The sequence below is a fragment of the Rhinoderma darwinii genome, chromosome 6 (genome assembly GCF_050947455.1).
Source record: "Rhinoderma darwinii isolate aRhiDar2 chromosome 6, aRhiDar2.hap1, whole genome shotgun sequence".
In the NCBI taxonomy this organism is placed as follows: domain Eukaryota; kingdom Metazoa; phylum Chordata; class Amphibia; order Anura; family Rhinodermatidae; genus Rhinoderma; species Rhinoderma darwinii.
The window spans coordinates 73,294,363-73,321,211 of NC_134692.1; the positions used below are offsets into that span (position 1 = coordinate 73,294,363).

The 26,849-nt window shown below is 44.6% G+C and overlaps 1 protein-coding gene across 4 annotated transcripts in view; it reads right to left on the minus strand.

The window, feature by feature from the left end:
• Positions 1-26,849, minus strand: part of HECW2 (HECT, C2 and WW domain containing E3 ubiquitin protein ligase 2) — a 547,978-nt gene that overhangs the window by 79,562 nt on the left and 441,567 nt on the right. For all 4 annotated transcript variants that reach the window (XM_075829943.1, XM_075829941.1, XM_075829942.1 and 1 more), the window contains 2 exons: positions 18,773-18,869; positions 11,831-11,914 (listed from right to left, as the gene is read on the minus strand). In XM_075829943.1, the coding sequence (XP_075686058.1) occupies positions 11,831-11,914; positions 18,773-18,869 (181 nt within the window). The remainder of the gene's footprint in view (positions 1-11,830; positions 11,915-18,772; positions 18,870-26,849) is intronic.

Below are 26,849 nucleotides of genomic sequence, written 5' to 3' on the forward strand. Positions count from 1 at the left end.
TCGCTTCTATGATGCACCAGCATCATACAAACACAGAGAGCAGACGAGACAGTGAGCTTTTCATTTATTAAAGGTTAATTACACTGTTCGTTATTGATTCTTGTCTGAGTTCAATGTGTGCTTATTATCAGTAGGCAACATCTGCGGTTCCAAATTTAAGGAACAAATTGGAGGATACAAGAGTCTGGAAATGTTGAATATTGCTATCTGTTTTAGGTGCTTTCTATTCATGGATCTCCGTGGAACATAAAATTCATCTTTCATCTATATAGATGTTTAAACAATACATGATGCCTTTTTATATTTATTAATATATGTTCTTGTACACACATTTTTTCTCTTTTTTTTATTGTTTTAAGTGCTATCTTAGCTTGACGTAAAAAGAAAAAAACGAAAATAAAAACAATTAAAAAAATAAATAAAAGAAATTGTTTTAAAGCGTGTTCAGGTTATGGCCATGTAGTAAATTGGAGTATTGTACATAATATCTGTAAAGTATTGCCTGATCTCTGGCTTCTTCCCTAGCGCCATATGTAGCAAAAGGCCCTGAAAGGTCATCCTCTCTAATGCATCTATATTTTTTTTTAATCAGTTCAAGTTTATTAAACAAATAACTACATCATTACAGGTCATTATGCAATCAAACAAATTAATACATCAGTACTTTGCAGACCCAAGAATGCATTTCCCTCATAACAATGCTCCCTACCCCCAACTCCCCCCCCCAACCCCTAGCCGTCCTTTTCGCTACAGGTTTCCATGCCCTATCTCCCACTCTTCCAGATTTCCATTCCCCTCCTCCCTCCAACTCCCTATGAACTCCCCTCCATCCATACAACAAGACCCTAGTGTGGAGCCCCTCCCCCCCTATTAGAACTCTACAGTGCCCCATGTGTCAGTGTAGTCCCCTTGACCCTCATGACAGCTTAACCTGAAACGGTCACGCGGAGTGTCAGGAGTTCCGAGGAAGCACACCCAGAGTGATCTATCCACCTAGCCCATTGCTTTTCAAATTTATTCCTGGACCCCCTCTTGGAGTATATCCTGTACTCCATCAGGACCCGATAGTTAATTGCACCTATAATTTTCTGTTTCGAGGGTGGTCCCGCATCCAGCCAGTGTTTGGCAATACCCTTCCTAACCTGGTATAATATTTTCGCAATTGCCAAGCAGGGCAGCCGATCCCCTTCCAAATTTCCAACATACCCCAGCAACATTACCATGGGATCCAACGGAATCTGTACCTGGAACACTCGCCCCAGTAACTCTAACATTTCTGCCCATAGGGTCCCCAAGATCCCGCAGGACCAGAACATGTGAAAGATGTCTCCCTTTTCGTCTGGGCACCTGGCATCCACCCTTAATCCCATGCTTTTCAGAACCCAGGGGGTCCTATATACCCTATGTATCAAAAATAATTGGGACCTCCTGTGCGCCACATTAAGAGACAGAGTACATGATGACGCCAAAACAGCCTCGCAGCGTTCATCGGGAATAGGGCCCACATCTCTTTCCCACTTAGCCTTGACTGGTGCCATAAGATGACCCAGATGTTCCGACAGTAGCCTGTGATAGACCAACTAAATCAACCCACGTGATGTAACCGCTTTTGCGACATGTTCCAACACTCCCGTTGCATGAATCGTCAAGTCTACCCTTGCAGCTTGCGTCTGTACCGCATGCCGAATCTGCAGATACTGATAAAACATGTGGGAGTCCAGCTGAAACCCCTCCCTTAGTTGCTGAAAGGATTTGAATGTGTCCCCCTCGTACAACTGGCTCAGTCTAATAATGCCTCGCTGTTCCCATCCCTGCATCCCTTCCAATGTGTACAATTCCCACAGATAGGGGTTCCGCCAAAGTGGGGTATATTTATTGCATTCCCCTATCTCCAACAATTGCTTGCATTGCCACCATACCTTATGCATTAGAAGCAGGGTGCGTCGATTACTCGCTAGCCTCTTATAACTGTGTGCTTCCAGTCCTGCCAGCGGATTTTCCCCACCCCCCCCAGGTATGCTAAAATACGTGCACAGGACCCCCAGGTTTCCTCCCGCTCCCACCCCCAGAAGTGCTGACACTGAGCAGCCAAGTAATACACCCATGCATTGGGTAGAGCCAGGCCCCCCTCCTCCTTAGGCAATTGCAGCTTCTCTAGTTTAATCCTGGGCACCCCCCTTTTCCACACTAGGTCTCTAAAAAGGTTATGCAGCCTTCTGAACCAATATTTGGGGATCCACACCGGGGAATTATGTATGACGTACAACACCTGAGGCATTAGGATCATTTTAATAAAATTTGTACTACCCAGAGCAGATAGCGGGAGCTTATTCCAAGCCTCCACTTTGGCCTTTAGCTTTGCCAGCATTGGAACCACATTCAGAGACATATAGTCCTGCACTTTCGCCGTCACCTGAACCCCAAGATACTTAAACTGCGCGACCACTGGTATTACCACTTCTCCCTCCCTAGGCTGGACAGCCCCCGGATCCAAGATCATAAGAGAAGATTTCGACCAGTTAATGAGTAACCAAGAGTATTTCCCAAAGCGTTTGATCAGGGCCATAACCAACAGCAGGGTGCGCTCGGTATCCGCCATGAACAACAGCATATAGTCCGCGTATAGTGCGATTCTCTCCTCCACTCCCCCATATCTCAACCCCTGTATGTCTGCATGTTGTCGGACCGCACATGCCAATGGTTCCACCGCCAGCGCAAATAACAGTGGGGACAAGGGACAACCCTGGCGAGTTCCCCGTGCCAGTGCAAACCGATCAGAGAAGGCCCCATTCACCCTTATTTTCGCAATAGGGCCTACGTATAACAGCCTCACCCATTTGATAAAGTTAGGACCAAATCCCATTTTATCCAATACTGACCATAAGTAATCCCACTCCACGCAATCGAACGCTTTGGCCGCATCTAATGAAAGAATAGCTCTCCCCCTAGGATTATCCGGAAGCACCTGCAGATTTAAGAACAGCCGTCTCAGATTCACTGAAGTCGACTTAGATGGCATAAAGCCTGCCTGGTCTCCGTGTACCACCCCGGCCACTTCTCTAGAAAGTCTAAGCGCCAATACCTTCGCTATGATTTTAATATCCGCCGTCAGCAGGGACACTGGTCTATAGGATTCTGGCAGCTGAATATCCTTCCCTTCCTTAGGCAGAACCACAATAGTAGCTTCGTACATTGAATCCAGGAGCCGCCCCCTCTCAAAACTGTCCAGCAAAGTATTTAGTAACTGAGGCGCTAGCTCCTCCCCATATTCCTTAAAGACCTCCACCGGGATGCCATCCGGCCCCGGAGCCTTTTCATTAGCCAGTGCCCCTATGGCCGCCTGTATCTCCTCCAGAGAGATAGGTTCTTCCAGTGTCGTTCTCTCCTCCCCTCCCAACCTGGGAAGACACACCTCCCCTAGATACCCCTCCAACTGTTGAGTCGTGTGCTCTGCTCTTGAGGCATACAAATCTGAGTAAAATCGCTTGAAGACTGCCAATATCCGTCCCGTATCAGTTTCCGATAAGCCACCCTCCCCCCTTATGGTATGGATATAATTGTTCTCCCTCTGGGCCTGTGCCATGCTGGCTAGCAACCGTCCTGTAGTTTCCCTCTCCTCATAATATTGGCGACTCAGAAACATCCTTTTGTTGTCTGCCCTCTCCAACTGGTGTTGCTTTAAGAACCTCTGCGCCTCCACCCAATGCCTCAAAGTATCCGGTGTATTATCCGCAATATGTAGCCGCTCTGTCTCAGCCACCCTTTCCAATAAAGTGTCTCCCAACTGTCTAGACCTAGTTTTTACTGCCGCAATATGCTGAATGAACACCCCTCGCAACCATGCCTTCATTGCGTCCCATAATATCTCCTGTGGCACTGTGCCAGAGTTGAATTGAAAATATTCCTGTATTAAGTCTAGAATCTTTTTATTATCTAACAACTTCAGCCAAAATGCATTAAGCTTCCAACACCCCTGTCCTCGTCCTGTCCTCCCCTCCGTCACTACCTTCATTAACAAAGGAGAATGGTCCGATAAAGCTCTCGGTAGGTACTCTATCTGGGCAACAAACGGCACCGCTGTCGGCGAGCACAAAACGAAGTCGATCCTGGAGAGAGACTGATACGTTGAAGAAGCACAAGAGTATTGATGCTGACTTGGATGTTTATCCCTCCATATATCCTGCCAACCCATCTCAGCAATAAAACGCCCAAATGCTGTGATCCCTCCCCCCACCGTGCCAAATTTATCCATATCAGTATTCATCACAGCATTAAAATCCCACATCAAAAGTAAAGGCACCTCCGGGAATATAGACAGTTCTTCCACCACTTTCCTAATACACCCACTTGAAAAGGGAGGAGGAACATACAGCACCACCAACACACATTCCCAATGATAGAGAGTACAATGCACCCCAACATACCGCCCCTCCCGATCTCGGAAAGAAGAGTGACACATAAACGGTACTGCTCTGTGTATGAGAAGGCTCACCCCCCTGGAATAGGTAGTGTGGTAAGAATGAAAACTCTGACCTATCCATGCCCTATGCATCATGGAGACCGAGTCCCTCGTCATATGTGTTTCCTGTAAACCAATCACCCTTATCTCCTGTTACTTGAGAAGTGCAAACACCGCCTGCAGTTTCCTTGAGTCGCGGAGGCCCAGAACATTCCAAGACAAGCAATTAAGTGATCCCATCATCCCTCAACCTAACCTGATACGCCGTACCCTGTAGCTGTAATTGAGCATAACTGACCGGCTGGGTCAAACTCCCATCACGGCCGGGCACTCTGACACCACCTCCAGTTCCAGAGAAGGCACTTGGGAGAGATTTTTCCCCCGAATTTCGCGGGTTATAAAGGGTTTACAGGATGGGACAGCAGGAGCTCCGGTCACACACGTCCTCTCACATTCACCGCTTGGCCACGCCCCCCTGCTGCATCTATTTTGATGCAGCAGCATTTGTCCACCTAGAATATGATGTGGGGTTTTAAGCGGAAAACTTCTGGGTTTATAAATTCGTTTTGGACACCATTAAATTTACTGAATCCTCAAAATAAAATACCTTAATGTAAATTTTTGTGATGCCTGCAGTCTCAAACTGAGTTCCTGTGCTGCCCATGATATCACAAATTTGAAGCTCACAATTCTTAGGGGGGGGGGGGCGTAGGGTCCACATGTGTTGCCTCAGCTGTTGTCCTGTAGTACCTTTGCTGGGGTCCTCATCACTGGAAGTGGTGGAAAAGCGGAATGGGGTATGGCTGGTGAAACGAGTGTCGATCAACGAGACAGCTCGTTCCCATACATTATTATCATGTCGTTCCCATACATTATTATCATGTGCTGCCAACGATAATATTTTACACATTTAAAACGATACGATCAGCAGATGAACAAGAGTTTGCTCGATAATTGGCCAGTGTAAAAGGGCCTTTACTTGCAGGCTGTATCCACGTCAAAGGCTAGAAGGGCATGTAACTTCATGGCTGAATAGACCTCTTGGTGCATAATTTTTATGCGGGACTGTGTTGTGCTTTTATGTGAGTATACAAAATAAATTTTTACACAGGGTGTGTGTGTGTGTGTGTGTGTGTTTGTCTGTGTAGTGCTTTTACACAAGTATAGTGTATACAAAAATTAAAGATTAGAAGAACAGATGAAAGGGAAAAGGAAGAGAAGAAAAAAATTTGATAAATGTTTAAATAAAAATGTAGTAGACCAAAATTTAGAATACAAAAATCTATTTAAAAAAACTGTACTTACAGCATTTTGATGCACTAGCACTTTATTTCATCGATAGTCTCCCCTGTTTTCCCACTCCACTATTGACTTAATATACATATATACGGTTCATTAATTATTAAAGAGGGTAAACTATCCCTTGTGGGTCTACACATGACTTATAGCCCATATAAATATATTCAATGTTTTGCAAGAGTCAGTAACTGCTCCTATGTTCATACTAGGGTCTTGTCCTTTTGTTCAATTTTAACTCAGTTTCTTATATGTGTTAAATAAATTCTACTTTTTATATACAATCTGGCTATAAGCTCGTTTCTGTTTCTTGTGTTTGGTATACAATATGGAGCTGCCTATATGGTAACTTATGGGGGGACGCCTCTGCTGTGAATCGTGCCCAGCCCGTAGTACAAATGCTTTTGGAGTGCATATATTGATTAAAAAAAACTGTAGTATAAAAAAATTACTACAGTAAATTTGGCATAAATCTGTAGTATAAAAAGTACTGAACTACAGTAAAAAAAAAAAAATGAAAAACAAACTCCGTACTACCCGACACTAACCAATTATCCCTAATGCTACAAATTAGGGGAAAGAACTGTAGTATATATATATATATATATATATATATATATATATATATATATATATATATATATAAATACTACAGTCAATTTGAATTAAAGCTGTAAATACAACACCAGTAAATAAGTGGAACTAACTTCAGTAAAAAAAAAAAAAAAAGTGCATATCCACAACTAACTGGCACTAACAAAATATCCCTAATGCTATGTGTTAGGAAAAAAATCTGTAGTATAAATAAAATGATAGTAAATTTACAATAAATTTTCCTAAAATGCTATATAATTTTTTGGGGTTTTACAAAACGGGCATTACTAACCAAATCAGCTAACCTAAACATTTGCTACCCTAACTACCTACCTATGTATGGATGTAGCCAAGTTTATCTTTTACTCTGATAACTTGCTGCAGAGTGATATCACACAACAAAAGCCATTGAAAAGCAATTGAAAAAGTCAAGTTAAAGTTGCTTGACACTGTGTATTTAATGCGTTAAAAGTCAATGTAAAAGAAAGCTGGCTACATCTGTAGGTACTAACAACTATTTTTTTTCTGTTTTTTGTTTTTTTTAAATGATAGAAAAAAAATTATTCCTGTACCTAAAAAAAAAGTGCAAAGCTGCCGGCAGGTGCTCAGTGGCAGCATGATGCACAAAGGGACATGGTTTGTGTGCAAAAACAATACAAAAAAAACTTCCTGCAACAAAAATTGAGAACAGTTGCTGATCATTAATGTGAGTCACAGGTCAGCAGACACAGGACAAACACAGGAAGGCTGTGTGGGTTTAAAAAAAAAAACAACAAAAAAAACAAACAAAACCCCACAACTGCAGACCCTCCCCCCAACAACAAATGCCGATAAGTGATTGGGTCACTGATCAGCACTGAGGGCAGCAGCACAGACTGGTGGATGGGGAAATGGGACAGGAAGTAGAGGACAATTAGAAGGGAATTGGGGTATGAGGAGAAAAAACCTGTACCCCCAAAAAAGGGACTGATCAGTGATATATCACTTATCGGCACTTAGGTGAATGGTTCACTACACATAACCGTGTGACTGGCACACTTATATAAGCCTTATCTTTGTGCAATGATAATAAAAATGAGTCACTCGCCTAGATAGTAGGTGTAAGGGTAAGGCCACACAGAGCAGCACTGACCCGGCCGTGATGCAGCCAACAACCGCGCCAGCACCGTATTTGGCGCGGCTGTCAAATTGTCTGTTAATGGCCGCACATTGTGTGACCATAATGGGTGAATTAATTAATGGCCGCATGCTCTCGACGGTAAAGGGCAGTTTTAACCGCAACAACGCGCGACCATTAACAGGCTATTTGACAGCCACGTCGAAGATGGTGCCAGCACAATTGTTGGCCGCATCACGACTGGGTCAGTGCTGCTCCGCTTGGCCTTACCCTGAAAGTAGCTGTTCATCAGTATTTTGCACTTGTGTAATCTTCCACTGAGTAACATTGTGGATTGTCTGCATCCTGCTGGGAACTGGTGATTTAACCTGCCCTTGTGTCAGTAAGTATAGACTTTTTCTGTGATTTTTAGGTGAATATATTTCCTTTTTCTATGATTTGTTAGTAATGTGTAGGAAAGTGTAGGGACTCGCAAGACGATGAGGACCCTTGACCTGGGTTGCGAGCCTGCATATTTTGCTAAAAATATCAACTAACAACTCATCCTTATCATGTATATTTTTACAGGATGCAGCCAGGCCTTGTGATGTTAGGGGAGAAAGGGGTGTCAGTAGTTAAAGTGTTGCACTTACTAGGTGCTGTGCAGCCCGCCTGATCTAATAGCATGGGAGTGATCAATAGGCCGTAAGCCACCATGGTGCACTACACATAACCATGTGACTGGCACCCTTATATAAGACTTCTGTTTGTGCAATGATAATACTAAGCAGCCACCCCTCTCATAAATGGTAGGTGTGAAAACTGAAGTTTATCAGTACTTTGCACCTGTGCAATCTCCCTCTATGCAGCATCGTGGCTTGTCTGCTGGGAACTGGTGATTGAGAATGCCCTTATGTCAGTAAGTATGGCCTTTTTCTGTAATTATTAAATAAATATATTTACTTTTTCTGTGATTTGTAATGAAAACAAAACAAAAAACAAGAAAAAAAATTCTGATCAGGGATGTGTGTCACTGGTCAGTATTGAGGACAGCAGCACAGACGGTTGGATGGGGAAATGGGACAGGAGGAGAAGGACAATTAAGAAGGAATTGGGGTATATGAGGGGAAAAAATGGGGCTGATCAGTAGTATATCACTGATCGGCACTTGGGGGCAGGCAGCACACAGGAAGGAGAGACAAAAGTTATTGTTACACAGACACGGAAAGGAATGAGGTGGGCAGAGCAGTGAATGTTATTTTAGAATCGCCACTACTCCTGCGAGTGGTCAGTAAGTATAGAACGACCAATCTCCGTGTTGAGGGAGGTAGTATCACCACCACTGAACCTTTGCTACATATTGGTTATTGGTGCTGTCATATACAACAATCACCACCATTCTCTGTGGCGGGTGGCACAACTATGGTTGGTTTGGCACAGAAACGCTGTAAATGGATGATCAGAAGAAGATTCTGATCAAAATAAGATTCTAATTGCAAAGCTACCTGGGTGCTACAGTTTCTCCTAGCCCTCACAAGTTTTCCTACTGGAACAGATTTGAGGGTATGCTCCTGGTGTGCACTTTTGGTAAGTAATATTGTATTGCCAGCCGTTTTCTTGCGGAACATAGATGTGACAATATTTCTGCCTACTATACCTTCCAATCCCAAATCCACAAAATAAATCATTGATACAATGACATTGGTGGGTAAACCAGAGATTATACGGATTATGATTAATATTATTAATGAAGTCAGGTATGGCAGATACTTCTCCCTGCCATATTATGAGGGCAACGTATTTGTGTCTGCAATGCCAATAAATTCGACCACAAAAAAAAGTTATCTACTGTAAAGATAGTGAGCTCCTCTTACTATGACATTACTAAATTTTGGCCAAAGACAGGGAATATTTCGCCCCCATAAATACTACTTGTATCTGAAGGCAGAATAAATTATTAAACCAGAGAAAATTGTGTGTCATCAAAAAGTAGTAACCTCTTTAATAAATTCCTGTAAGCCCCTCGTATATGGCCATAGTCTGTTAGATGGTGATGCAATGCTTGTAAAGCTAAATGGTGGGGAATACAAGTGTACAAAGACAATCTTCATCACAACTGACCCAAGTACAATCCTTAGACCATTTGTTATTATGAAAACCTCTCCATAAATCCCTAGTGTCCTGAATATATCCTGGGGTTCTCTGAACGATAGGCTGAAAAAGGCAGTCAAGCCATTCGCACAGCCTCTTCCTGAGAGAACCTATGCCGGAAATGATCGGTCTCATGGGTGGGGGAAACTCCTTTTTGTGTGTTTTTGGTAAAGCATGTAATTTAAGTATTACAGGATTCTCTATACAGCGAAAATCCTTCTCCTTTTGTGTAATCATCCCTAGTGCAAGGCCTTCAGAAACTAGGTGTGTGAGTTGTTGCTGGATATTTGAGGTAGGATTGATGGGCAATTTGCAATAAGTGTTGACATCCTTCAACATATTTTCCACTTGAGTACAGTTCACTATTCATAACGACAACTGTACCCCCCTTATCGGACGTTTAAGGTCCCTAGTATTTTGCAGCTCTGTTAAGGCCTGTCGTTGACCACTTCTTAAAGCTTTTTCAGATCACGTTCCATAAATGTCTGAAATATATCTATACATCTCTCTCTATATATATATATATATATATATATGTATATCTATCTATATGTATGTATATATATATATATATATATATATATATATATAAAATCTCCCCTTTTGAAGACACAGGATAAGATATTGTTAGGACGTTTCAAAAGTGTCCACTTTCTCAATTGTGGTTGAATTGTCGTTATCTTCCTTGTGTAGATTTGATAGACACATGACAACTAGCTGTTCATGGAAGTCCATATCACTGTATTCATTTAATTCTTTGACGCACCAAGACATCACTGTACGTCCTGGTGAACATCACTGTACGCTGTCAGTTGTGTATTACAGCTGACACCTCGCACTGAAGGCCAAGAACAGATATAACTCTGATCCTGGGCATTTAATCACTTAGATGCCACTGTCCATAGTGATCGAAAGAGGGGTGCAGCCCCCTTCAAAAGCTCATTGGCCCCCCCGCAATGCAATCGCGGGATGACGATAGTTGTCATGGCTTCTCAGGGGCCTAATAAAGACACCCAGGTATACCTTCTTTCTGCTCCTGTTAAGCCCTGCCTCTGGCAGAATAAAATTAAGTTGTCTTTTACCGCAAGATTTCCAATATATGGTGACAAAAACGTATACGCTTTACGTAAGCAAACGTAGGGTTTAAGATTGCATACGTCATCCATACGTCGCCATTGACTTCAATGCAGATAAAAATGTAGTAGAGTACGCTTTTCGGGACATGAAAAAAAAAAGATAGAACGTAAGCACACAAAACGTATGCACAAACTAAACCATTAGGGCATCCGTCCTGACCATAGAAATCAATATACACACTGTGGTACAAGTTTTGACAAGTTTTTTCATGTCAAAATGTGCACGTCAGGCGTATAGTAAAAAAGAGATGTGAATTTAGCCTAATACGGGATATCTTGGCACAGATCCAAAAGCAGGTGAGGAAGACATGCTGACTGTGTGCACTAAGATGTCTCACATAGGTGGTGTAGGTGGACTTACATCTATCAGGCTGTGAAAGGGGGAGGGAGATGTGTGCCTTTAATTACAGCGGGGATAGATGAAGACACAGTGGAGCATGATGATTATTAGTGGTTGTTTGTGACAGTGTGCATGGAGGGAGCTGGGTGACTTATTAGAGCAGCGAGGGACGCTGTAAACATATAGGGGCATGGCAGTATGCAAAAAGCTGGCCAAGATGCTGTGGAGGGAGTAAGGGATGGTGGGACAGTAAGCTGTCTTCTCAGGAAACAGCCAGGACCAGAAGCAAGGGATGTAAACAAACAGAAAGAGAGTCAGTGAAGGTTGAGATCAAACGGAAACTGGTTAGAAGGATAGTGGGGGGCTTTAGAAAAGCCAAACCAAGGCTGGGGAACACTTTTTAGAAAATATTTGTTTCCTGGCCAACCCCTTTAAGGGCCTGCGTGCCACTGCACCCTCTGCAACATCTATAGTTACGCCCCTGCATTCTTTGATGGCTTTATCACTATGGTCCTCAAACTCCTTTCTTGTTGCTCTCTGCACAAATTTGGGTTCCTTGTCAAAATTCTGCAGGAGACCAAAGAATTCATTCAACTTCGGTATTAGAATTGGTGGCAAAATCTGAAGTGGATCAACCCACCACCACTTCTTTGAATAATTATAGGGTATCACCTGCTCAAGAATGAGCTAAATAGTATGTATTTCAGAATACAGTAAAAAACAAAAACCAAGGTATGATTGCAAAATGTAAACATTACCTCAGCAGAATAACTAGATCTGCATCACCAGAGAGACGGACTAGTCCTGAGGGTCCTTCTGCTCGAATAAACTGTATCTTTTCCCTAAATTAAAAATAAGATTTACATAATTATATGACATCATATATAGGACAGTTTTAAGTAAAAATACCATAGATGACTGTCTGTGTAGTCTGGACCTCCCACAGGCTACACAATAAGAATGTAGGTATAAAATCGGAATTAGATTACATAGGCAGATTGCGGTTATAGGAGGTTGCTCAGACTACACAGCAAGACTTCTGTTATAGGAGATGGATCAGACTATACAGCGTAAAAACCCATTAACTAGCATTGGTGCAGATTTTCGATGCAGAACATTCACAAAAATCTGCAACAGTTCTGCCATGTCTGAACAAGGCCTAAATGTTTCTGGTTGTCTAGGGGCTTAAGGGGTTAATCATAATATTAATGGTTGTTTTGGAGGTAAAATATATTATCCTCCATGGTGTATAGTAATTTAGAGGATAAAATATGGTACTCAAGCATGGCTTAACAGTCTTTTGAAAAATAAAAAAAATGGAATCAATGAATTCTCTAGACTGCATGTTGGCATCTCAACTCACTGAAAAACTGTGGAACATTATAAACTTTCAAGTTAATCAATGAGTGTAACGTCTATGGCCGCGGCCCGTCGCTCTGACTTACCTCTCGACGGCCGCGGCCATGTGAGTTCCCTGCAGCGTCCCCCCCCCACCTGTTAGAGGCACCGGTACGTACTCCCTGGTATTGAGACTGTCTCCCGGAGGGTGTGCGCTCGCAGTCTTAAAGGGCCAGTGTGCGTATAATTGCAGGAAGTCTGCAATCAAACCCAGAATGCTACTGGACTATAAAAAGGGCTCTTCCCTCTTGTTCTTGGCGTGAGTGTTGTTCTTTACCCAAATGGTCTCAATGTGTCTTCAAGTTTCCAAATGGTCCCTGTTCTTATATCCTGTATCCCGTGCTATCCTGGTCAAGTGCCATGCTGAGCTGTTGTCGTGTTGTGCTGTATTCCACGCCGGACGTCTACTTGCTGCCTGGTCCCAGCCCAGCCTGCCTTGCTACTGTCCGAGTTGACACAGGTACCGTTTCTTGACTATAGACTCTGTATAGACGCTGCATCCCGCTACGGCCCAGTGTGTCCACACCCCGCATCGTGACAGTACGCTCAGGCCAGGGACCCTGCTGGTCAATTCAAGGGCATCTCACCCTCCCAAGCCATTCAAGCGGACCTGCAGGATCTCCGAGCAAGACAGGATCAACTTCTTGTGGCAGTAGACTCCATGGCACAGCAGCTAGGGATGCTAGCCGCTTCCCTTCCTGCTTCTATGCAAGCTCCTCCGTTCGAACCTCCTGCTACACCTCCTGGCAGTTCCGGTTCGGATCCTCGGTTCTCGCTGCCATTACCTTCTCGGTTCCATTGAGACGCAAGTACGTGCAGGGGGTTTCTGAACCAATGCCATATCCATTTTACCATGCTCGCCCAAGCATTTCCGTAGGACGGAACCAAAATCACCTTCATCGTGTCTCTGCTTGCCAGCAAGGCCCTGGCATGGACGAACCCAATCTGGGAACATCAGGGACCCGAGACCCAAGACTTCCAGGGGTTCGTGCGGTTAATCCATACTGTTTATGAGGAGCCAGGACGAGTCTCGTCGGCAGCCACTGCTATCTTTAACCTTCGCCAGGAGGACATCTCTGTGGGCAAATACACCATCCAGTTCCGGACCCTGGCAGGAGAACTGTCCTGTAAAAATGAGGCCTTGGTAGCATCCTTCTGGCATGGTCTATCGCCCGAGATCAAGGACGAACTTGCTGCTCGAGATCTACCACCAGCCTTGGACGACCTGATTCTGCTTGCTACTCGGGTGGACATAAGGCTCAGGGAGAGATCTCATGAGGTTCGACAGGAGAGACGACTTCCTAAACTTCCAGCAACCCCTCTTACCGCCTTCTACTGCTTTGCCCGAGGTTCCAATGCAGGTAGATCGGCTAAAACTGTCCGTTCAAGAGAAACAGATGCACCTCTGGACTCTGTTTATATTGCGGCCTCGCTGGCCATGTCATGCGTCTGTGTCCTCAGAAGCTAAAAAACCCCAACGCCTCGGTTTGGTTGGAGAGACAACCCTGGGCGCTGCTGCATTTAAATCGAGAACTCTCCTCCAAACTGTTCGTTCCCGTGACCATCATTGCTGGCGAGAAGCCCCATCCGGTCTCTACCTACCTGGACTCTGGCTCTGCAGCCAATTTCATCTGCCAAGACCTTGTGGATCTTCTTCAGTTGCCCACTGTCCTGCTGGAAAGGCCGTTGATCGTTGCCTCGGTAAATGGACTGCCATTGCCTGACCCAGTTTTGTCTGTGACCAAGCCATTGAGACTTCAAGTGGGAGCTCTTCACCCTGAGCTCATCTCCCCGTTTGTCCTGCCCAAGGCCGTCAACCCTGTGCTGCTGGGTTTGCCTTGGCTCCGTTTGCATGCCCCAGTCCTGGATTGGAACTCTGGAGAGGTTCTCCAGTGGGGTTCCAAGTGTCTCGACCGCTGTCTGGGTCATATCCATCCACCGCAGTCTCCTCCGCATCAGTCATTGGCAAGGTTGCCTTCTTGTTACTCTATGTTCTCTGATGTCTTCAATAAGAAGGAAGCAGAGACCTTGCCGCCACATCGAGCATATGACTGTCCGATCGACCTGGTTCCTGATTCGTCCCCTCCTCGCTACCCTCTCTCCTTGCCTGAGACCCAGTCTATGTCTTCCTACATTAAGAAGAATCTGGAGAGGGGCTTCATTCGTAAATCCTCATCCCCGGCCGGAGCTGGGTTTTTCTTTGTCAAGAAGAAAGATGGATCCTTCCGACCCTGCATTGACTACCGAGGCCTCAACCAGATCACGGTGATGAACAGGTACCCATTACCTTTGATTTCAGAACTGTTTGATCGAATACGGGGGGCACATTTTTTTTCTAAACTGGACCTGCGGGGGCCTACAATCTAATCCGGATTCGTCAAGGTGACGAGTGAAAGACTGCATTTAATACACGTGATGGGCTCTATGAATACCTAGTTATGCCCTTCAGTCTAAGTAACGCCCCCGTGGTGTTTCAAGAATTTATCAATGACATTTTTCATGATCTCCTCTATGTCTGTGTTGTATCTCGATGACATTTTGATTTTTTCCTCAGATCCAGTAACTCATCAGAGTCATGTCTACCAGGTGTTGCTTCGTTTAAGGGAGAATCATCTTTATGCCAAGCTGGAGAAGTGTGTGTTAGAAAAAAAGTCTCTTCCCTTCCAGGGCTATATAATCTCCGATCAGGGTCTCAAGATGGACCCTGAGAAGGTAAAGGCTGTCCTGGAATGGCCACGCCACCAAGGCTTAAGGGCCATACAACGCTTCCTGGGATTCGCCAACTTCTACCTGCTGTTCATTCCCAACTTCTCGTCTTTGACAGCTCCCTTCTCAACCCTCACTAAAAAGGGCATGAATGCCAAGGTGTGGAATTCGGATGCAGAAGCCGAATTTGAATCCTTAAAAAAAGCCTTCACGTCAGCCTCTATTCTTCACTACCCTGATGTGTCCCTACAGTTTTCATTAGAGGTGGATGCTTCCTCTGTTGGTGCTGGTGCACTGTTGTTCCAGAAATGTTCAAAAGGCAAGACTGTGGTATGTGGCTACTATTCGAAGCGGTTTTCTTCCGCAGAGCGCAACTACTCGATTGGGGATCGGGTGTTACTGGCCATCAAGCTGGAAGGTGCAGCCCATCCTATCCTGGTCTTCACGGATCACAAGAACCTGACCTATCTATAGACGGCTTAGCGGTTGAATCTTCGTCAAGCCAGGTGGTCATTGTTCTTTGCTCGGTTCCGGTTCGAACTTCACTACCGACAAGAATGTGAGGCCTTCTCTAGCTCATTTGAAACACAGGACAATGTGGAGTCCCCACAGAATATTATTGATCCTTCCTGCATCTCCTCTGTGAACCCTCTGCACGTTAGAGACATTCCGCCAGGAAGGACTTTTGTACGTCTGGCAGACAGAGGAAGATTCCTTTGCTGGGGTCACAGTTCCAAGCTGGCAGGTCACGCTGGTGCTCGTAAGACCCAATATCTAATTGCCTGTCAGTTCTGGTGGCCCACACTGCCCAAAGACGTCATGGGACTTTGTCTCCTCATGTACGGTATGCGCAGCAAATAAAGTTGCCCACTCCAGACCAGCTGGTCTGCTCCAACCACTGCCTGTGCCCGTTGCTCCCTGGCAGCATGTTGCAATGGACTTTGTCATGGATCTCCCTCTCTCTGCGGGTTGCAGTGTGATCTGGGTGGTGGTGGATCGATTTTCTAAAATGGCTCATTTTGTTCCCTTGACTGGTCTGCCTTCTGCTGCGCGATTGGCCGACCTCTTCATTCAACACATCTTCCGTCTGCGTGGCTCGCCTCTGCATATAGTCTTGGATCGAGGGGTCCAGTTCACCTCGAAGTTTTAGAGAGCACTCTGCGGTCTCCTCGGTGTAAAGTTGGACTTCCCTTTGGCCTATCATCCCCAATCCAATTGGCAAGTCGAGAGGGTTAACCAAATTATGGAGAACTATCTGCGTCACTTTGCTGCCAGACGGCATGATCACTGGGTGCAGAGTTCTCTTATAATAAACACAATAGTGAGTCCACCACCTCCAGTCCGTTCTTCATCGTCTACAGCCAACACCCTCGTATACCTCTTCCTGTCCCTACTATGTCCCAGGTGCCTGCAGCTGACTCTACCTTCAGGGACTTTCTGCAAATATGGCAACAGACCCGTTCTATCCTGCTGGCAGTGGAACGCATGAAGATAAAGGCAGATACTAGAAGACGGGATCCTCCTCAGTTTCTTCCAGGTACGAAGGTCTGATTGTCTTCAAAGAATATCCAGCTGAGGGTGCTGTCCTGCAAATTTGCTCCTAGGTTCCTCGGACCCTTCGAGATCCTGCTACAGATTAACCCGGTGTCTTACAAGCTGTGGCTGCCTCCTACCCTCAAGATCCCTAACTCCTTCCATGTCTCCTTGCTGAAGCCCGTGGTCCTGAACCGCTACTGCAGGACTCCTAGTTCTGCAGTGGCTCCTGGCGGCTCATCAGGGACTTTCGAAGTAAGGGAGATTCTGACCACCAAGCAGGTGGGAGGAAGGACGTTTTATTTGGTGGATTGGAGGGGATTCGGTCCAGAAGAAAGGTCTTGGGAGCCAGAGGAGAACATCGATGCCCCTGTCCTCATGAGGTAGTTTCTCGACCGCTCTGGTCCCAAGAAGAGGGGGCGTAAGAGGGGGGGATACTGTAACGTCAATGGCCGCGGCCCGTCGTTCTGACTTACCCTTCGATGTCCGCGGGCATGGACATGTGAGTTCCCTGCAGTGTCGTCCCCCTGTGAGGCGCCGGCACTCACTTCCTGGTATCGAGACTGTCTCCCGGAGGGCGCGCGCGTCCACAGTCTTAAAGGACCAGTGCGCACATAGTTGCAGGAAGTCAGCAATCAAGCCCAGAATGCTACTGGACTATAAAAAGGGTTCTGGCCTCTTGTTCTTTGCCTGAGCATTGTTCGTTTTCCCAAAGTTTGTCTTGCAAATGGTCTCCTAGTGTCTTCCAGTTTCCAAGTGTTCCCTGTTCCTGTATCTTGTATCCCGTGCTATCCTGGTCAAGTGCCGTGCTGAGCTGTTGTCGTGTTGTGCTCTATTCCATGCCGGACGTCTACTTGCTGCCTGGTCCAAGCCGAGCCTGCCTTGCTACTGTCCGAGTTGCCACAGGTACCCTCTCTGGACTATGGACTCTGTACTAAACCTGTTTGGCCAGCTGCATCCAGCTACGCGGTATGGCCCAGTGTGTCCACACCCCGTATCGTGACAGTACGCTCAGGCCAGGGACCCTGCTGGTCAATTCAAGGGCATCTCACCCTCCCAAGCCATTCAAGCGGACCTGCAGGATCTCCGAGCAAGACAGGATCAACTTCTTGTGGCAGTAGACTCCATGGCACAGCAGCTAGGGATGCTAGCTGCTTCCCTTCTTGCTTCTATGCAAGCTCCTCCGTTCGAACCTCCTGCTGCACCTCCTGGCAGTTCCGGTTCGGATCCTCTATTCTGCTACTCCAAGCCTGATGTCTACCTGCTGCCTGGTCCCAGCCGAGCCTGCCTTGCTACTGTCCGAGTTGCCACAGGTACCCTTTCAGGACTATAGACTCTGTACTAAACCTGTTTGGCCAGCTGCATCCCGCTACACGGTACGGCCCAGTGTGTCCACACCCCGCATCGTGACAGTACGCTCAGGCCAGGGACCCTGCTGGTCAATTCGAGGGCATGTCACCCTCCCAAGCCATTCAAGCGGACCTGCAGGATCTCCGAGCAAGAGAGGATCAACTTCTTGTGGCAGTAGACTCCATGGCACAGCAGCTAGTGACGCTAGCTGCTTCCCTTCCTGCTTCTATGCAAGCTCCTCCGTTCGACCCTCCTGCTACACCTACTGGCAGTTCCGGTTCGGATCCTCTGTTCTGCTACTCCACGCCTGACGTCTACCTGCTGCCTGGTCCCAGCCAAGCCTGCCTTGCTACTGTCCGAGTTGCCACGGGTACCCTTTCTGGACTATAGACTCTGTACTATACCTGTTTGGCCAGCTGGCATCCCGCTACGCGGTACGACTCAGTGGGTCCACACCCCGCATTGTGACAATGAGAACCAATGTTCTGCCTAAAAGATGTGATGCTGCTGCTGTCTGTTTTATTGAGGCTATAAGTGAAGCAAAACGAACACAAGGAATGGAAAGACAAAAATATATAGTCTAATAGGAATATAGGATGCTGATATATTCAGGCAACAGTGCAAAATAAACATTTATTAAAAAAAGGATATCTGTATATGAGCATGCTTGGGAACTTAACTAAAGCTAATATTAAAAAGGTATAAATTTATACCTGAGTGCATGATTCCTGCAAAGCTCATGCTGACGCTCTTGTAGAATTTCAAAGATGTTTGGTTGACGCAAAAACGCAACAATTTTATCATTGTAACCTGTATACGAAACAAGAATACATGGGAAAAAGGTGGGTGGTGGAACCGATTTAAGTAATATGTAAGGCATATAAGCATAAATTAGAAAATGTATGAGGTTTATTAGTTAACAGGGTTTTGCTGCCTTGTCATTACAACTGTGTCTGCTCTCTCTTAAAGGGGTTTTCCAGCTTCTGACAACTGATGACCTATCCACAGGATAAGTCATCAGTACATAATCTCTGGGGGTCCGACACCCGGGCCCCGCACAGATCAGTTGATCCGGTGCCTCCGTGCACCAGTCGTACACGCCGGAAGCAGTTATCTCCCGCCACGGAATAGTGGCCGAGCTGCAGTACTGCAGCTCTACTCCTATTCAAGTGAATAGGAGGAGACCTGCAGTTCTACAGCAAAGCCGCTATGCTATGTACAGAGCCAACTGCTTCCCGGCTCCATACATAGAATTATGTGCCACAACATCCGGTGCCCGCAGGCCACCGGAGCGGTTTATCGGTGAGGGGTCTGGGTGTCAGAGTTGCACCGATGACATACTGATGGACCTATCCGAGGGATAGGTCATCAGTTGTCAGAAGGTGGAAAACCCCTTTAAACCTGTTACTCCATAGCTGCTATCAATAGTAACATTTTATCAGGATATACATTACAAAGTGTCAGCATTCAACCTCCTATGTTTATTAATCTGGCCACAAACATGTTTTAACTATTTCAACTGGCCTTCAGGTTGTGTCCAAAATCATCCATTTCAGCTGATATTTATCTTATGTCCATGGTTAGCTTCAGAGTTGCCACCAGCACAGACATGGCAATACACAATATGACTGCTCCCTCTTTACCACAGGCCCTCTACAGAGAATCTCAGAAGCAGGATTTTAATAGGGTTTGCATTACAAAGTGTAAGTACTCCATATTATCATACCATATAACATTTTACCCTTTTTCCCCCAAAATGTATTTATCAAAGTTTAAACTTTTAAACTTTAAACAACAAGAATGAAATAAAGAACAGGCTGCAGAAAAGGTAAGAAAAGGAACTTCGGAGCGGTATGGTGTTGGGAAGGAGAAGAAGCAAGGGGACAACGCCACTGCAGGGACATGAGAGAAACTTAAGATTCAATACAGAAATAATAAAATCAAAAATCAAATTAATAGAAAGCCAAATATGGGCATAGGATAGCACCCCCCAAAAGAAACAGTGTTACTCTGGTCCATGCTCTATTTCTCGTATTGTAGCTCAGCCATATTTGAGCGTATGGGCTGTGATGCAATCCCATACACTGCCCATGGACAAGAGTGGCATTGTTTCTGAACAATACCAGACCCTTATATTTCATACAAAGCCATAGTTTAAAAAGAACCTATCACAACCCCATATATGTGCAGCTGAGTGAACCATGTTATGGGCGCTGTGTGCACAGATCCTGGGGCACTTTGAATAATAGGTCTAGCATACGCCATTCTGGAGATATCAGTGCCGTTATTATTGGTGCCCAATATGTAAATTAGCCCCTGTACTGTCAGTGCGGCGTTCCTGGACATGGAAAGAGCAGGGGGCGCAATAGTCAGCGCTCTGACAATGTCCAATCGGCTGCGGACAGTGTCAGAGCGGCTTCTGCTGTGTGATCTCTCTCGCGAGATCACACAGTCTTCTCATCATTGGCTGACAGGAGCAGGAGAGAGGAAGAGAGCATCACCTCCTCGGCGGTAGTGGCATCTGTGCTGTGGATCATGTGTGGGTGTGTGGGTGTGTGTGCGCTCTCCTTCACTCGCCAGCTCATGTCATCCAAGATGAGAAGACTATGTGATCTAGCAAGAGAGATAGCACAGAAGAAGCCGCTGATACTGTCCGCAGCTGATAGCGCTCGGACACTGTCCAATCACGCCCCCATGCCTTTCCATGTCCAGGAACGCCCCATTGACAGTACGGAGGCTAATTTATATATCGGGCACCATTAATAACGGCACCAATATCTCCAGAACGGTCGAGACTAGACAGGTAATACAACGTGCCCCAGGGTCTGTGCAGCAGCGCCTATAACAAAGTGCACTGAGCTGCACATGTATAGGGGTAGTGAAAGGTTCTCTTTAATGGCAATATCTTGTATATACATTTATTGGTTAGGCTATGAAAGTGTTTTTTGCAACAATTTTTTTGTTACAGCTTTATTTATACTATTGTTTTAAATATAATTTGTCAATTTTTAGTTACTATACACTTTGTCAACATTGTTAATATACACTTTGTCAACTCCTTATTTATATCTTTATATTTAACCACATAAAATAGAAATATGCTTAAATTGATAAACAACAATGTTCTATATAAAGTATCCGCCTCGCCGAGGCATACTAAGAGAGCTTTTTTTTGGGGGGAGGAGAGCGATATACTTTACTACTATGTATTTATGATTATTAATTTTATACAAAACAAAAGAAGTCAACAGGTCGGCACTACTCACAGTCCTCACTTATCCTGGGAGAAGGAACAGGTCATGGTGGAGTACAGCTAAAAGATAAGTATTCAGCTCTCCAACAATCCAGAGAAGAACAAAAAGCAAAAAGCTGCATCTCACCATCCTGTGTTAAAATCCTTTTTATTTCAGCTCATAAAACATCCATGTACAGGGGGTGCGGGAGTATGTTCCCAGCGGGCAGCAGCCTGTTTCGTGTAACACTTCCTTTAGCCTGATCCTTAGATGACATTTTGATACTATGATCTGGATCCAGGGAACAGTTTTCTTATTTTGTTAGTTGATTAAACCAAAATGACATTGGATTGGGATTTACCTATGAAATTGGTGATAGGTCGACTTCCTTTTTGGATCTCAAATTATGAAGGAACGAACAGGGAGGTATTTTCAGTTCTCTGTTTCGTAAACGGTCCTCCACTAATAGCCTCTTACACTGGGACAGCCGCCATCCTCCATCTCTCAGATGTGGTATTCCCAAAGGCCAATACCTGAGGGTCCGGAGGAATTGTTCCTCGGTGTAATGACGGGGTAGGGAGACAGACAGGTGAGCCCTAATCTACCCGCCACTCAGTCCCTGCCTACTTGCAACGGCCGTCCTAGGCGACGGCGTACAACTGGGCGACGGTCCCTACTCTCACTATGTGCACGACAGACAGACAAGGGTACAAAGAAGTTAAGGGAAAAGGGGCAGATGCCCACGGCAACACCGTGAGCAACAAGAGTAGTGAACGAGCCGAGTCAAACCAGGAGTGTACGAGGTACCAAACGCAGAGCAAGAGAGTAGTCAGTAAAGCCAGGGTCAATATGAAGCAGAGGACAAATAGTACAAGCAGCAGCAGGAGAGCCAGGAAATAAGCAGAATCACAGGCAAAGGAGAAGCAGGAAATAAAGGTATAAATAGACAGAGGGCGGGAGCCAGCTCTGTCTGGCCAGGCTGTGATAGGCTCTCCCACTCCTCAGCCTCCAAGCCTGAGTGGTAGATGAAGGAGTCACTCTATCAGACTTAGGAGCAGGTGCAGACTGAGTAACCACGGGCGTTGACACAGAAGCTGTGTCTGGCAGATCCTTTACACTCGGACAATGAATTCCAGGTACACGCCAGAGGTTTAAGGGAAAGATTTCAGGCAAGACGTACCCCTGGACAGATCCTTCATTCAGCATATAATAATGCCCTAATCCAAAACCGGGATGATCTCCTTGTACCCAAACTTAAATCTGATACGGGGAAAGATAAATATGCAGGATTCTAGGAACCTATGACGACCAAGCTTCTAAAGTTTTTGGAGTTTTGGAGAACTATTGGGGGATCCTGCTGGCTGATGGTGACTTAACTAATGTGATACCATGTAAACCCTCCATAACATTCAGGAAGGGACGGTGTTTAAAAGAGGGATTGGTGAATAGACACTTCACCAGACCCGCAACACAGAGCAACTGGCTCAGTTCCAACATTGTGGGAAATTTTAGATGTAGTGGTTGTGTAGCCTGTCCCTAAAAAATGAACACCTCTTTGAGATTTTTGAACTTCTTATTTTACTGCACTGATGTGCACCACCAATTGTAACAAATAGTAAATAGGGAAAGGGGATTGGGAAAAGGAAAAAGAGGGCAAGAAGTTGAGATATTGAATCTCTTGCGAAAGACCGGCTGTAGTGAAAATAGATTACCATATGGGAATAGGGTGAACGGTCCCTTATGGAACACCCTATAACATGTTGAATCCCACTTAGCATATGATGTATATAAAGCTTCATAAAAAGCCAAGTGGGAAGGGAGAGGAATAATGAATAAGATAAGTCTGAATTGAGTAATTGATTTTTACTATTGAATCAGCATCAAACAATGTTTTGCAGGGTAAGCAAAATGCTGGAATAAATGGCAACACAGTAAGGCTATGTTCACACGGAGTATTTTGGGGGAGGAATATCTGCCTCAAAGCTCCAAACGGAATTTTGAGGCAGATATTCCTCCCCCAAAATACTCCGTGTGAATAGCAATTATCGCGCCGTTTTTCGCCCGCGGCCATTGAGCGCCGCGGGCATAAAACACGCTTTCTCCTGCCTCCCATTGAAGTCAATGGGAGGTCGGAGGCGGAAGCGCCCGAAGATAGGGCATGTCGCTTCTTTTTCCCGCGAGGCAGTTTTACTGCTCGCGGGAAAAAGACGCCGACGCCTCCCATTGAAATCAATGGGAGGCGTTCTCGGGCCGTTTCTGCCGAGTTTTGCGACGCGGTTTCCGCGTCAAAAAACTCGGCAAAAGACCCCGTGTGAACATAGCCTTATAACATCAAATAACCTAGGAGCCAATGTATCAATGCAGACTTCCTTAACCCCTTAATGACCAGCCTACTTTAGACCTTAATGACCAAGCCATTTTTTACGTTTTTCCATTGTCTCATTCAAAGAGCTATACACTTTTTATTTTTGCATCGACATAGCTGTATAAGGCTGTATATAGCACCATTTTGGGGTAAACAGAATTTATTGATTAACTTTTATTAACTTTTTTTTGGGGGGGGGGGAATAGAAAAAAAACGTGCAATTTCACCACACTTTTTTGCGTCCTAAATTTACGCAGTTTACCGTGTGGTATAAATAACACAATAACTTTATTCAGTGGGTTGTTGCGATTGCAACGATACCAAATTTGTATCTTTTTAGTATGTTTTACTATTTTTACACAGTGAAAACAAATTTTTTTCAAAATTATTTGTTTTTGTGTCTCCAAACTTGAAGAGCCGTAACGTTTTTATTTTTTCGCCGATGCAATTGTATGAGGGCTTTTTTTTTGCGGGACGACTTGTAGTTTTTAACGGTACCATTTTGGAGTAGATGCGACTTTTTGATCACTTTTTATCACAAGGCTGGATTCAAAGAAAACAGCAATTTTTTATTTTATTTTTTACGACGTTCACCGGACGCGGTGATACCAAATATGTGTAACTTTTTTACTTTATTTTGTTTCTTAATAATAAAGCAGTTTTGTAACGGGGAAAAGTGGGTTTTTCATTTTTTTTTTTTTCACTTTTTCTTAAACTTTTTTTTAAAACTTTTTTACTAGTCCCACTAGGGGACTTCACTATGCGATTATCCTATCACTATTATAATACACTGCAATATTTCTGTATTGCAGTGTATTATGCCTGTCCGTGTAAAACGGACAGGCATCTGCTAGGTCATGCCAGAGGCATGAACTAGCAGGCATTCATTACAGGCAGACCTGGGGGCCTTTATTAGGCCCCCGGCTGCCATCGGAGACACAGACACTCGGCAATCTTATCGCCGGGTGTCAGTGGGATGAGAGGGAGCTCCCTCCCTCTCTCCAAAACCACTCAGATGTGGTGCACGCTATTGAGTACCACATCTGAAGGGTTAAACGGGTGAGATCGATAAGAATATCGATCTCACCCGGTCGAGCAGGGACGCCCCCAGCCCTCAGCTACCTCTGGCAGCTGAGAGCAGGGAGATTTGACAGCTCCCTGCTCTGTTTACTTATTCCGATTCAGCGACGTAAAAAGTCTATTGCATCGGAATAAGGCCCGTTAGTGACCGACGTAAAAACACTATGTGAGTGTGTGGTAAACACGCACACTTGTGCCTTATAGGAAAGATTGTTGCTATTTGCATGAGACTTGAACATAGCCAAAATTAGTGTGCAAAACAGGCGCGTAAAAAAACGACTGCGAAAAAGAAGTGCATGTCACTTCGTCAGACGTTTTTGGAGCCGTTTTTCATAGACCCTATAGAAAAACACCTCCAAAAATTACCGTAAAAAAACGCAGCGAAAAATGAGAGTTTGCTTAAAAACCGGCTGAAAATCAGGAGCCGATTTCCCTTGAAAATAGCTCCGTATTTTCAGACGTTTTTGATTTTGTGTGTGCACATACCCTTAGGGTTAAACTATTGGAATGCTTCGCTCAGTGTCAACCCTGGTTATTGAGGCATAAATCACGCTGAGCAAACTGATTACAGAAGCAGACCAAAAGTGCAACAGTATTATATGTCGCTCTCACTTATTTCTAGTGAGAGGAAGCTCCTAAAGCTTGCGTGTCAGACAGAGATCGCAGCATTCAGCTGTTATGTGAGTGGAGCGGAGATAAACCATGCCACTCTTTCCCCACACTATCACCGCAGAAGGGCATACAGCCCAATAGACAGAGCACTGCTTAAACAGAGGTAGCATAACTTCTCGCTAGTCTGTAAGAATTGCTCTGCTATGCAAATGCTTTATTTAGGCAGAGCGGGGCAAATAGAGTCAAAGGCTACAAGCATAAATCACTATCCCTCGATTAAACTTTCCCTGATCTACAGCCGGGTTGTCCCGACGAGCGTTTCGCTGATGTCAGTCAGCTTCTTCTAGGGGCACGAACGCTCGATTTTTGGCATCTTTTAAAGCCCATAGTGATTTACAGTTTGATTGGCCAATCACCAGTAGGTTATAAAATAACATTATGTTTACAAAATACTTCTCATGGGACGTGTATAGTGCATAGATAGTTTAACTCCTTCAGTACTGAGCCTGTTTAGGCCTTGAGGACGAAGCCGATTTTATCAAATCGGACATGTGTTACCTTATGTAGTAATAACTTGGGAATGATTTTACCTATCCAAGTGATTCTGAAATTTTCTCGTGACATATTGTACTATGTTAGTAAAAAAAAATTGGTCGATAAATTCAAGATTTATGCGTGAAAAACACCAAAATTTTGAGAAAATTTGCAAAAATTACCATTTTTCTCAATTTAAATGTATCTGCTTGTAAGACAGACAGTAATACCACACAAAATAGTTACTATTTCATATATCCCATATGTCTACTTTATGTTTGCATTGTTTTTTGAACATTCTTTTATTTTTACAAGGCTTAGAACTTTAGCACCAATTTCTCATATTTTCAAGAAAATTCCAAAAGCCCATTTTTTCAGGGACCAGTTCAGTTCTGAAGTGGCTTTGAGGGCCTTCTATATAAGAAAGTCCCCATACATCACACCATTTTGAAAACTGCACCCCTCAAAGTATCCAAAACAGCATTCAGAAAGTGTTTTAACCCCATAGGCGTTTCTCAGGAATTAAAGCAAAGTAGAGGTGAAATTTAAAAATTTTGCAAAATTCATTTGTAATACAGTCTGTAACACAGAAGGTTTTACACGAGAAATGCAATTCAATATATATTGCTCATATTGTGAAGTTTTTAGAAATATCCCACATGTGGCCCTAGTGTGCTAATGGACTGAAACACAGGCCTCAGAAGAAAAGGAGAGCCTATTAGATTTTGGGGCCACCTTTTTAAAATATATTTTAGGCACCATGTCAGGTTTGAAGGTTAAAAAAGAAAAATTACCCCATTTTGGAAACTACACCCCTCAATGAATTTATCTAGGGGTACAGTTAGCACTTTGACCCCACAGTTGATTTGCTAAATGCATTTTAATTAGTCTGTGAGGATGAAAATCTACTTTTTTCTGAAAAAACTGATTAAGGAAATATCCCATATGTGGTAATAAACTGCTGTT